At 50.3% G+C, this 13,079-nt stretch overlaps 1 protein-coding gene across 1 annotated transcript in view; it reads left to right on the forward strand.

The window, feature by feature from the left end:
* Positions 1 to 1,732: 1,732 nt before the first annotated feature.
* Positions 1,733 to 13,079, forward strand: part of SAMM50 (SAMM50 sorting and assembly machinery component) — a 34,596-nt gene continuing 23,249 nt past the window's right edge. The window contains exons 1-4 of the mRNA XM_008530695.2: positions 1,733 to 1,934; positions 5,989 to 6,099; positions 7,964 to 8,065; positions 11,008 to 11,095. Of these exons, the coding sequence (XP_008528917.1) occupies positions 1,914 to 1,934; positions 5,989 to 6,099; positions 7,964 to 8,065; positions 11,008 to 11,095 (322 nt within the window). The 5' untranslated portion in view covers positions 1,733 to 1,913. The remainder of the gene's footprint in view (positions 1,935 to 5,988; positions 6,100 to 7,963; positions 8,066 to 11,007; positions 11,096 to 13,079) is intronic.

The raw sequence follows: 13,079 nt of genomic DNA on the forward strand, positions 1-13,079 counted from the left end.
TGCTTTGGCGGCCCAGGGTTTCGCCAGTTCGGATCCTGGGCACGGACGTGGCACCGGTCATCAGGCCATGTTGAGGCGGCGTCCCACGTGCCACACTAGACGGACCCACAACTAAAAAAATACGACTATGTACCGGGGGGCTTTGGGGAGAAAAAGGAAAACTAAAAATTTTTTTAAAAAGAAAGTGAAACAAGTCTACATACTGCAGGACTTCTCAGAGCCTTTAATATGTTAATGTACATTATGACTGTCAGAATGGTGTTTGAGGGTAAAGCTGTGACTCTCTTCCTGATGTATCCTCTGTCACCCTGGCCCAGTGCCTTAGACACAATAGCCTCTCAAATATTTGGCTCAGGACTCTTGTTGCAATCTGCAGGTCAACCTTACAGCTATCTTTGAGGAGAGGCATCCTCGATAATGAGAGAGAAGACGCAGGAGGATCATCCAGTTTATTCAGTGTTGACAGTGTGCCAGGCCCCAGGCTTTGTCTCATTAAAGCCTCAGGACATCGTTATGGCTTAGGAACTGCTATCATCCCCATTTTACAGATGAGGAAACCGAGGCTCAGGGAACTGGCAGAATGAATTTCAAATAATATCCAGCTTCTGTGATTTGGGCTTAAAATTTGCTCAGTCTCCTGAATTATCTTTGGAAATCTCCGTGAAAGTTTTCACACCTAAAATAGCCTTTTGGGTCTGAGCTAGGTGTCAGCGAGATCCCAAAAGCCTCACTTTGGTGGCCAGGAGTAGGTTCCGGGTCTCCAGGAGATGGGTGGATAGATCCACCTGCAAGGGGTGCAGTGCGGGAAGGACAGGGCCCTGGCAGGTGCTGACTTCTGCCTGTTTCCAGGAAAGAAGGGAAATGTGGACTTTGAATACCGCTATTTAAATAGAAAAGGCTGTTGAGATCTCTGGGCGGGGATAAGAGGGGAGGAGAAAAGCAAGCGAAATGATACTCTGTCATCAGCAGGGGCTGGAAACATTAGTCGACGTAATACTGACAAGCCCTCTTTCATTTTCTGCCTCTTGTTTCTCTCATTGCATTTATCACAATGTAACTATCATTTATTACATATTATCATACATTGTTTTTTCTGAGGGGGAGTTGTTTCCCCACCAAAACTTTCTCTGCCGTGAATGGCCCCCATCCGGACCTCTGGATGCCTCTCACTAATATTAATGGCCGCAGCTGAATGGATACTGGTCCTTTAGCCCCTGTTCGCTGAGTGCCCTTCCTGTGCCAGGCGTTTTTACATTCCGTCTCTCACGCACGAGCCCTTTTAATCCAACCCTGGGAAGGAGATACGACCATCACCTTCATTTTGCAACGAGGAGACTGAGCCTCAGGGCCTTTCAGGGACTTGAAAGGGCCCGTGCCGCCAGCAGACGTGGAGCAGGCGCCCACCCGGGTTTGCGCAGCTCCAGATGCTGCGCGAGGCCACTGCTGCCCGCCGGGGGTGGCGAGCCCGGGTGCTTCGCCGGAGCACGGGACAAGCACGGCACCACCGCGCAGGGATGCCAGGAGGGTTACCAGCTGGTCTGGTCTCACCCACGGGCAACTCCCGGGGCCGGCTCCCGGGCTACCATCACGCAGACCCGCATTCCACGTGCCAGGGGCTTCGCGGGCGTCATTGGACGCTTTGCGCTTGCGCCATCTCCAGACCGCTGGGCTTCCGGGCGTTCGTGTGAACATCCGGGTCACAGATTCTTAAGGACCAATGAGCGACGTCGCCGTAAGCCAGGGGGCGGGGCTAAGGCGGGGCATCATGGCCGCCCCCAGGGCGCCGCGTCCGGGGGCTTCTGGGTGTTTCGCTGACCGGCAGCTCCGCCACTGCGGACCCGCCCTCTGCCCTCCCCAGCCGAGCCTTAGTCGGGCCCGGGCAGCTCTGCGAGGCGGCGGCCGGAGAGGGAATCATGGGGACCGTGCACGCTCGGGTAAGAGGCGCAGCGACGCGCGGGCTGCGTGACCTCTGCGCGGGCTCCGCGGGAGATGTCGCGGCTGCGCCCGGGCTTCCCTGGTGAGGGGCGCCAAGGGCTGCGCGCGCGGAGCCCGGCCGGGGGTGGGGGCCCGCAGACCCCCAAGCGGGAAGCCGATCCGAGAGGAGGGACGTGACTTGCCCAAAGGTCGCTCAGCGAGGCGGGGGCCCAGAAAAGACCTGCGACCTTAGTGACGTCCTGGAGAGAGAATGAGTGTTTCTCTCCGTGACTTGACGTCTCCATCCTCAGCCCTCGGGCGTCCCCTCTCCTTACCGGTCTCCTTCCCCGGTCCCTCCCGCCCAGCCGCCGCGGGAACCGTGACCGACCCCAGGGCTCAGGCATCCTTCCGAGTCTTCCACCCCCGACCCATCTAAGGGTCCTCTTCGCTCCTGTTTGCCGAGCAAAGACGAGTCCTCTCTGTGCTTTAGTTACGCTCTAGTTCCTCCTTAAAGTGGAGGCAGTCATCGTGCCTCCTCACCAGGCCGACGCGAGAGTTAAAGGACACAGTGCCTGTCAAGTGCTCACTGGGGTGCCGGGCGCGGACTGACCGCTGCCAACCTGCTGTCCTTTATCGTAATCCTAACTGAGGGCCAGAGAATGAATGTTTGTGCGAGGTCACACCGTCGTGGCCTCAGAATGTTCCAAAACTCAGATCTCCTGAGTCCCAGCCCGCAACACGGCCTTTCTACCGCAACGTGGATCGTTTCGCTTGCCCCGCTCCTAAGTTCTCAGTGGTTTCCCATTAGCTCCCGAAATAACTGAGCACGGACTTCTCAGTCTGGCATCCGGAATTGGATTAACTCCCCTCCACAGATCTTTCAATCAGATGAAACCAGGTTGCAGTTCGGACACACTTCGGACTGTACTGTGGCGCGCAGCTCCCCTCCCATCGCTCACACCCGTCAGTGGGTATCCAAGTAGTGCCGTCTTGTAGAACTCAGTTCAGGTCACTTCCTGCATAAACCTCCTCCTATCTCCCCTCTTCTGGATGTGCTCCCGACTTCCTTGACATTTTTTCTCTGATGCCCTGTTAGCTCTGTTTGCATTTGTGTCTTATCCTTTTAGATTCCACGTGCCTGGATGTTACAATAGGGACTGCATCCCATCTGGCTTGCGTCCCTTGTAGCATCTTGAGCAAAGGGAGCGTTCATTCATTCATTCCAGTAATATCGCCAGTGGGCTGCTATGTGCCTGGCACCCTAGTAGGTGCGAGGGATCGGGGTAGGGGTGGGGGGAGGAGTCTGCTTTTGTTGAGTTCCTTTGATACTAAAATTGCTACTCCTTTGATTAATAAATTGACAAAAAATGTTTTCAGGTGTTTAGTTTGACCTTTACATTCCACTAGCAAGTTTTATTTGAATTTTTGGGTCAAGAGTCACAGAAGACATTTTATGTTTGCTACCTAGTACCCTCATGCATTAGTGAAACAACAGGTTTGTGAAACAGTACTTACCATTAGTATCTGTCATGGTTTCTTCTGTTTTCTATTTGATTCCAGTCTATATCACTTTAAAGATGCTGTTAATAACCCAGTAAATTTATTTCACGTTCTATCCCTTCAGTTAGCACTGCCTTGAACAGTACTTGGCACATGGTGTTCCATACAATTTTTTGACTGACTCATCTGCTTAATGGTTAGAGGCTAGATCCAAATATTTATTTAAATTTATTTCAGTAAATGCTTATCCCCTGCCTGCTCTTCCAGCCGCTGGAATGTAAACTATGAGGGTGAGGGTCTTGTAGGTGCCGGTCATGTGATAGGCTCTTCATATGGGTGAGTGGACGCGTCTCTATTAGTAAAACAGTTAATTTAGGACATCAAACTTTGACGTAACTGTGAAATGGTAAAGACATTATCTCTTAAACTTCAAGTCTGAATTTCAGATTAGGGAATACAAATGGGTCTGGCAGGTCTTTGGCGAACCTTGTTTCATGCTTTGGAATTTTAGGAACCATAATGTAATTCTTTTAGCATAATGGAATATGCACTTTGTGCCCGGACAAACCGTATTTGCTAAGCATTCAGATTAAATAGAATGGACATGTGCATATATTCCTAACCATAGTATATATTCTGCATACACAGTTGACACAAATGTAAAATACTTTTTGCACTGTGTAAATGTAAATACAGAAAGCATATTCATGAAATGGTGCAGGTTAAAAGTTTCCTATTTTAATGTGTTAATATTTTTGAGAGCTATAGTAATGATTCAGTTTTTAAAATATTACACAACAAAAAAGAAAGGATAGTGATATGAAATAAGTGATATATTCTTTGCTCAGCATTCTCTTCCCTTTTTTACTTATGTAAATATTCCATTAAAACCACTGTGAGGCAAGGACTTGGTCCGTCTGGGTCAGTGCTGCGTTCCCAGCTCTTAGCCCAGTGCTGGGCGCACAGTAGGCACTCAGTAAACATTTGTTAAATGAAAGAACAAAAGAAAAAAATCATTCACTCACCCATTCCACAAATAACTTGAGTACTTCTGCTGTGCTGCGGCGGATAAAACTAAGCAAAAGAAGGAGAACCTACAAGGGTCATAAACTTCTGGCGTCAAGAGGTGTCCCTGTAAAGAGGGTCTGATTCTGCCTGCAGAAGCCGGGGGTGGCCCACAGAGGAGACGACAGTTAGGTGGGTCCTTGAGCTACTTAGGGGGACGTTATTCCGGGCAGAGAGAAGCTGTGCACAAACATGAGTGTGAGGGCGGGGAGTGGTGAGGGCTGGCGCCGAGTGACAGATGCACGCCTTTGGAGCTCCTTGTGTGCCCTGCTAAGGAGTCCAGTGTGCGTCTATCCCTGTAGGCACGTGTGGAGGACCTTTTAGGTCAGGGGTGGGGAAGAGATGTGATACCTTTGGGTCATTACCTTTCCAGAGAGCAGTGACATTTTGGCGGCTGTTCTGCCAAGAGGCTGAGTGTCCCAGGGAAGAGGTGACGGTGGCTCAGAGACCCCGCTGTTTCACACACTGCAGACATCAAACACGAAGTCCCCAGTGCTGCAGGCACTGCAGACGCCAGACACGAAGCCCCCACTGCTGCACGCACTGCAGGCGCCAGACACGCAGCCCCCACCACTGCACGCACTGCAGGCGCCAGACACGAAGTCTCTGCACTTTAAAGCGCTTATTTGTAGAGAGTTGATGGAGTAAGGAGGAGGGAGATACTGGTCAGCACAGTTTTCCCCAAACTTGCCTATTTGTACGGTCACCTTGTGTCACATGACCTTCTGAATCTGTTTCCAGGAGTGTCAGGGAATCCCTGTGGTGAGGCAAGCATGTATGTAATATATTACATGTAAATTCTCATACATAGTGGAATATTATTGTGTCTCCCTGGGAGTACTAACCCAGGTACAGCCTGCAGACCCTTATTCAGAAGAGGTTTAATGCTTCTGAGATTATGTCAGTTCAAATTGAAGAAAGTGAGCACCTTGTGGCCCATTTTATGAGCATGTGCAGTTCCCCTTAGTGTGTGAATGAGACTTTATAAACTGAAACAAACCTATCAGGGTCCAGAAAAGTATGTTTTCGTAATTTGGCTTGTAGATGTAGTCATCCTAGAGCATAGCCAACTTTGATTCAAAAAGTTAAGATACTTCCCATAACAACAGGAAAGCAAACGTTTTTCTTTTCTCTGATAAATGTCTTTGTGGCATCTTACTTTTTAGCTATTTTTGTCATCAGATGGGGCTCAGGCGTACAGAACTAGACGAGCTGTATATAGTCCTCGGTTCATGGCACAGTCAGGTTCATGCCTGACCCTTTTAGTTCATTTACATTTTTGTTTTATTTGTTAATAATACACTGGACACCGAGGCGCTCACTGCCAATATAAGACTTGTACGTCAGCAGTAGCTCGTGTCTGCCTTTGTGCTCCCCACCCGCCCCCTGCCTCCACTCACCAGAGGAGCCACGGTACTGAGTTATCTGGAGTTTTGTCTAAAGACAAAACTAAAAGATTTTGGGTTTTTGTGTAAGTTCATTTGTCTGTGTTTCTTCCCTCCCTTTCAGAGCTTGGAGCCTCTTCCAGCTAGTGGACCTGACTTTGGAGCGTTAGGGGAAGAAGCTGAATTTGTTGAAGTTGAACCTGAAGCTAAACAGGAAATTCTGGAAAACAAAGATGTGAGTATTCTGCTGAAGGGTTTGATAGTAGTTGCTACTAGATACATTCACTTCCGTGAACACTAGGGAAATGTAAATGTACAAACGTAAAGTGATGACCCAGCCCCAGTGGCCTAGCGGTTAAACTTTGGCGCACTCTGCTTTGGCAGCTCAGGTTTGGTTCCTAGGTGTGGAACCACACCACTGGTCTATCAGTAGCCGTGTCATGGTGGCAGCTCACGTAGAGGAACCAGAAGAACTTAGAACTATATACACAACTACGTGCTGGGGCTTTGGTGGGGGAAAGGAGGAAGATTGGCAACAGATGTTAGCTTAGGGCAAATCTTCCCCTGCGAAAAAAAAAAAAAGTAGGGCCAGGCCAGTGGCGCAGCGGTTAAGTTCACACATTTTGCTTCGGCGGCCAGGGTATCGCTGGTTCAGATCCTGGTTGCGGACCTACACACCACTTGTCAAGCCATCCTGTGACAGGCGTCCCACATATAAAGTAGGGGAAGATGGGCAGGGATGTTAGCTCAGGCCCAGTCTTCCTCAACAAAAAGAGAAGGATTGGCAGTAGATGTTAGCTCAAGGCTAATCTTCCTGAAAAAGAAAAAGTAAAATGACCTGTCAGCAAAGAAGAGTGTGTCTAACTACATTTTAGAAAGACTGGTGACTTTTAGAAAAATGGTTTCTGGTTTTAGAGAAGTAGTTTTTCCTTGGTGATTAATTTATATGAGAAGTTTAAACAAACACACTTTTGTATTTATGTGATTAAAAAAACCAAAAGTATTTCAGGGACAAACTCAAATGATGCTTAAGTTTATACTGTGTTCCCTACTCCCAGAAAAAGACCTTGGGTCTTGAGTGAAACTGTTCGTGAACTTCGTTGCCTGTGAAATTAAATGCAGCACATTCTGATTAATTCTTTTTTTTTTTTTTTTTTAAATTTTATTTTTTCCTTTTTCTCCCCAAAGCCCCCCCGTACATAGTTGTGTATTCTTCGTTGTGGGTTCTTCTAGTTGTGGCATGTGGGACGCTGCCTCAGCGTGGTTTGATGAGCAGTGCCCTGTCCGTACCCAGGATTCGAACCAACGAAACACTGGGCCGCCGGCAGCGGAGCGCGCGGACTAAACCACTCGGCCACGGGGCCAGCCCCTCTGATTAATTCTTTAAGACCTTCCCAGGGCGGTGTTCCATCACCTGTGAGTGACGCCTTTCCCCCGTGCTCCCTGGGAGCCCTGCTGTATTTCTCTCTGTTTCTCGTTACCATCTGCTCCACTACGCTCTTTGCCAGTTTCTCCCCCTTTAGAATATAAGCTCCATCAAGGCAGGAAGTTTTGTGTTTTGTTCACTGCTGTATCCTCAGTGTTCAGAACAATACCTGGCTCATAGGCAATCAGTGTGGTTTTATTGAGAGATTTAGTTAAATAAGTGTCTACAGAGAGAGGGGAGAGGCTCTGAGACGGCGTTTGTCATGCTGTGTTGAAATCCACGCAAGATCTCTAGCAAGATGCGCAGCTGTTAGATTGGGGGTCACAGCATCATCCGGGGGCCAGTGCTTGGGGAGCATGTTGGGAGGACATACATGGGATCTCTGAGGCCTGCCTGCATCTAGGACTGACATGGTCCTCGGTCGTCTGTCTGCAGAGACCTTGTAGATCTCATTCGCAGAAAGTACAGACCCAGCGAAGGGTAAGTTCAAGAAACCAGTTTTTTGAAAAGGCATGAAAAATAAATAGAATGAAGTCTGGAATTAAGAAGTGTGGATCATTAAACTTGAAAAAAAAATCCTGGAAATTAACTTCAGACATTTGTCTTTGGCCTTGATGCCCAATCTCTTGCCCTGTGTCATACTTATTCATCAGTGTCCCCTTGTCACATTTAGGTGGTGGTTCAGCACGTTCATTTTGATGGACTTGGAAGGACTAAAGATGATATCATCATGTGTGAAATTGGAGATGTTTTTAAGGCTAAAAACCTTATTGAGGCAAGTATTCTCTGCTTGTAGTCTTGTCCCTTCCCTTCTGAAGACCCCGTGAATCTCCCATCTCCTCAAACCACTGAGCCCCCTGCCCAGCCTCTCCACCAATGACCTGGCCTCCTAGCCCGAAGGGGGCATTGGCACCCCAGGCTGAACCCCTTCAGTTCCCGGGTGCCTCCCACACACGTACATGTGTTTGCATTCCCCCTTGTCCCGGAGAAGACGGTGTCTGTCCGTTTTCTGAGGCTGGTCCATGCCTGTGTTCTTTGCAGCCATCCCAGCAGTGTCCTAGGAGCGGAGCGTGTTGCGTGCTGCCTCCTCCCCTGGCACCCTGCTTAGTGCTCTAGTGCGGTCTCTCCGCGGGGCCTCACCTACCTCGTGGGCCGGGTCCTCGATTGTCCCCCACTCCCGCTGTCTCCTTGGGCCTTGCTCCACTTACTGACCAGGCTGTCTCCTGGATTGCAGCATCTCCCTCCTCTCCTCTGCGCTTCCTTCTGTCCTTGGAGCCACGTGGACATGCCTCGGCAGAGTCACCAGGAGCTTCCTCATGGCCGGGTCCGGCTGGCTCCTTTCAGTCCCTATTTTACCTGACTTTTCAACAGTGTTTGGCCTCTCCCACTTTTAAAATATTGGCATTAAAAAAAAAAATTGAAGTACTACATAAGCACAGTTTTAAAAAAAAGTGTAAAACAATCAGATGGCACAGAGGGTATTGAAATGAACCGCAGATGTTTCCGTCCCCTGCCAAGCCCGGGCCCGCTCTCCAGAGGTGGCCGTGCTGAGGACTTCTTGTGTGTCCTTCGGGTATGTTGTACACGTGGATAAACACATAGAGCCCTTAAACAATCTCCCGTTCTCCATGTTTGTTTGCATCTTTCGTTTTTGATATTGGCCTGGAGGTCCTTGCGCGTCAGCACAGTCTGCGTGGTAGCTCATTGTGTGGACTTCAATCGCTCCTTGTAAATAGTTCCCTGTTGGAGGACGTTTAAATCAATTGAGTGTGTAGCTCTTAGGGGCGGTGCTGCGGCAATCATCCTTGTATGTGAGCAACCGTGTGTCTGTGGGGTAAGTCCCTGTGGTGGGATGCTAGGTCGGGGGTATGTGTGCTGTCATTTTCACGGGGGTTGCATATTGCTCTGCAAAGAGGCACCAGTTCACACTCCTGCCCGCATGGATGCGAGGGCCTCTTTCTTAACACTGGGCGCTGTCACACATTTAAAATTCTTGCCAACTTGCTGGGTGAAAAATACTAGCTCATTGTTTTAATTTGCACTTTTTCATTATGAATGAGATTGAGCACCTTCTACACGTTTATTGGCCATTCGTATCTCTCTTTTATGAATTACCTGTTGGGTCCCCTGTTTTCCATTGGATTGTTAGGCTTTTGTTAACTTATAAGAGCTCCCTGAGGGTTAAAAAATGATAACTTTGTGGGGATGGCCCAGTGGCAGAGTGGTTAAGTTCTCGTGCTCTGCTTCACTGGCCTTGGGTTTGCCAATTCAGATCCTGGGCATGGACCTACACAGCGCTCATCAAGCCATGCTGTGGCAGCATTCCACAAACAAAATAAAGGAAGATGGACACAGATGTTAGCCCAGCGACAACCTTCCTCAAACAAAAAGAGGAAGATTGGTAACGGATATTAGCTCAGGGCCAATCTTCCTCACCAAAAAAAAATCACTTTGTGATTCGTGTCAAATATATTTTTCTTGCTTTGTTGTCTTTTGAGTTTGTTTATATCCTCCCTCTTTGTTGCCATTTTCCCACCCCTTGGTTTCCATGAATCCCACCCTCTCCTGGGCTGCTTCCCACCTCTCATCACATTCATTTGAGCCCCCATTGTTGGCTTCTTTCCCTGCGACCATCCATAAATGAGGATCAGTGTCCTGGGTGTCCTCACCCACAGCCCTGGGTCAGCTGCCTCCGTGTGTTAGAGCTTCCCACCTCGGTCTCCAGCCAGTTCCTCTCGAGTGCTTCAGCCCGAGCGTGTGGCCGCCGGCTTGGCGTTTCCTCCTGGAATTGCCACAGGCATCTCCAGCCCTAGGCTGCTGAAAACTGAACTGGCGTCTTTCCTCCCCTCCCCCAGCCTGTCCTTTGGCCTCTGTCCCTGACCTCTTATGGCACCAAGGAGCACCCAGCCCAGAGCTGAAAGTTTGTGCAGCCTCCTCTCTCCTCGTGTCCTCCATCCAATCAGTGACTGTCCTTGGGCTTCTGCCTGTGGGACGTCTGGAGTCTGCCCTCCCCTGTGAGGTCGTGGCCTGTGCCGGCCCAGCCTCGCTCACGGCTCCCTCCCAGCTGGGAGGCTCTCCTCCTGCTTCCCTCCGTCTCGGGTTTCTCCTCTCTCCGCGTTCGCCCACTCGGTCAGCTGTGTCTTATAAGGACCTCGTCCTGCCTCTCCCCTGCCCGCAGCTCTCCAGTGCCCCCGTGCACCTGTAGGACGGGCTCTAGCTCAGCCTCCTGTGCATGGTCCTCCCTGCCCTGCTTCCTGAGCACCGTGGCTGCCCTGCCCCCGCTCTGCTGTCCCTCCGGGAGGACGCCGGGCGTCGGGAAGAAAACACAGCACAGCGGTTAGAGAATGGCTAGAGTTCCAGCACGGCTCAGAAGGCTCGCACACAGAAGCCTTCCTTCCCCAAACCCAACCACCGTCAACAATCGATGGCGATCCCTTCCGGGAAGACCTGCCAGGCTGTGTGCATTTACTTCATTTCCGTGTCACAGGAAAGGGGTTGTGTTAGGCACTCTGCTGTCTGCCCGAAGCTTGGGTTTGCCTCCTGAATAGGATTTTTTTGCTGCCCCCTAAAGTGCTTTGTCCGTTCTTTCACGAGTGGTCTTAGGGGTGCTCTCGGTGGCTTAGCACCAAATGGTAAACCTCCAGCCTGGTCACATAGCCACCATTTATGTTTCTCTGTCTTAGAGGGATACATTCTCTATTTTTTTCTCTCTTGTAGGTAATGCGGAAATCTCACGAAGCCCGTGAAAAATTGCTTCGTCTAGGAATATTTAGACAAGTGGATGTTTTGATTGATACGTGTCAAGGTACACATCTCTCCATGTCCCTTTCCATCCGTCCTCGAGGATCTATGTCTGTGGCCAGACGTAGACAGCACCTGGAGGCTCATCACACGTGTGGGTCTTGGTAGTTAGCAGTCTCGGGGAAGTAGCTGGACTTTTATATCAGGCCGAGGGAGAACGGGTGAACTTTGAAGGTATTGTCCTCTGAGCCCCTGGACAGTACCGGGGTTCTGTGAAAGGCGGAAGGAGGGATAGCCCAGCCCTGCAGATGTCCAGATGGACTCTTGGCAGGCTCCGTCCCAATGTGTGCTTTACAAAGAGGAGGGCGCTAGGAGTCAGATGTCAGTTTTAGGTCATTTGCTGTGTGATATTGGGCAAGTCTCTCAACGTAGTCAACGTTTATTCTTTTATTGGTGAGTCCCTGCTACTGGGGCAGGTCGGGCCCTGTGCTGGGTGCCAGGGAGACACAGCAGCCAGCAAGCCATGGTCTTCTGAAGGAGCTTCTGGTCAGGTGGAGCAGGGTCGGGGGACAGATGAACAGGTGATGACAATTCAGCTGCTGTGTCCTGCTGTAAGAGGGAGCTCCGGGAGGAGACTCGGCCTCTTTTAGGGGCAGAGGAAAAGAGCAATCAGAGAAGGTTTCCTGGAAGGGGTGATGTGTAAGCCGAGACCTAAAAAATGGAGATGAGTTAGTTTGGGAAGTGGGGCTGGTGGTGAGGGAAGGACGGAAACTGTCCCGGGAGAACGATAGTGTTTCACGGGCCCGTGGCCAGAGAGAGGAGGGCGTTGCGTGGACCACGGGTTCCGTAGCCAAAATGCAGCGGTCGGGGAATGAGAGGGAGGAAAGGTAAGGCAGAAGAGCAGTCAAGAGACCAGGTCGTGAAGGCCTTCATGTGTGGTGGTGGACGGAATTCTGAATTCGGTAGACGTCCATTGAAAAAGAAATACTTGAAGTGAAAATGTGAACTCTTCCAAGGTTGAATGGAGGATAATTTTGAGAAAATATAAATGAAGCTCTTTGAAAATGCTTGAAAAAATATAAAATGCTATATAAATGAAAAGTATTTTGATTATTTGGAATATAGATTCATCCATGACTTACAGGGACCCTAAATAGCACTGGTTTAGGCAAGAGAGAAGTCTCTTTTTCTTTCCACGACAGTTGGGAGACTGATGGGCTGGTATCGTAGCTCTGCTCCTTGAGGCCACTGGGTGGTGTGGTTTTCCCATGGGATCTTGTCACTTCATCATCCCTCGGGTCCGCTGGTCCCTGTGATGGCTGAGCACCATTCCAGCATCACGAAGGAGGAAGGAGGGTGGAGGGGCACACCCCTCCCTTGAAGCACCTGTCCCAGGTGTTCACAGCACTCCCCTCTCATCCCATTGGCCAGGACTTACTCACGTGGCCACACCTAGCTGCACGGGAGGCTGAGAAGCAAAGTCTAGGTGGCCGGCTGAGACCTGAGGATTTGCTTGTGATTGAACCGTGGTGCTCAGGGTGGCCCCAGAGCAGCAGCGCTGCTCTCACCTGGGAACCTGCCGGAGCTGCACACGCAGAGCATGCGGCTGCTGCAGGAGCTTCGGGTGGGGCGGCCATGTGGGCAGAATGGGCCCTCCGGGTGATTGTGATGCAGCTAGATTTTGACACTCATGGGACTGGTCAGAGGGAGACGAGTCGCTGGGAGGACCAGCTGTCCCTGCCCCCTCGAGGGATGGGGATAAACAGCCGTCCCGGTGCTGAGCTCTGCCGCGAGGGCTTGTGTATGTGATCCGGGTGAAGCCTCACAAAAACCTGGCGGAAGGATGAATATTTCAGAAAAAATGTTTTTCAGCTAAGGAAACCAAGGCTCAGAGAGGGTTGAGTAGCTTGCCCCAGGTCACAACTGAGTGACAGCACTACTCGGGAGTGTTTTTCTTGGTGGCGAGTGTTGATGGCATTTAGTTATAGCACTCCCCGCCTCTGTTGTAAATGTGATGTGGACGTGGTCACCCACTCCACCTCTGTCTG

The sequence above is a fragment of the Equus przewalskii genome, chromosome 29 (genome assembly GCF_037783145.1).
Source record: "Equus przewalskii isolate Varuska chromosome 29, EquPr2, whole genome shotgun sequence".
NCBI lineage: Eukaryota > Metazoa > Chordata > Mammalia > Perissodactyla > Equidae > Equus > Equus przewalskii.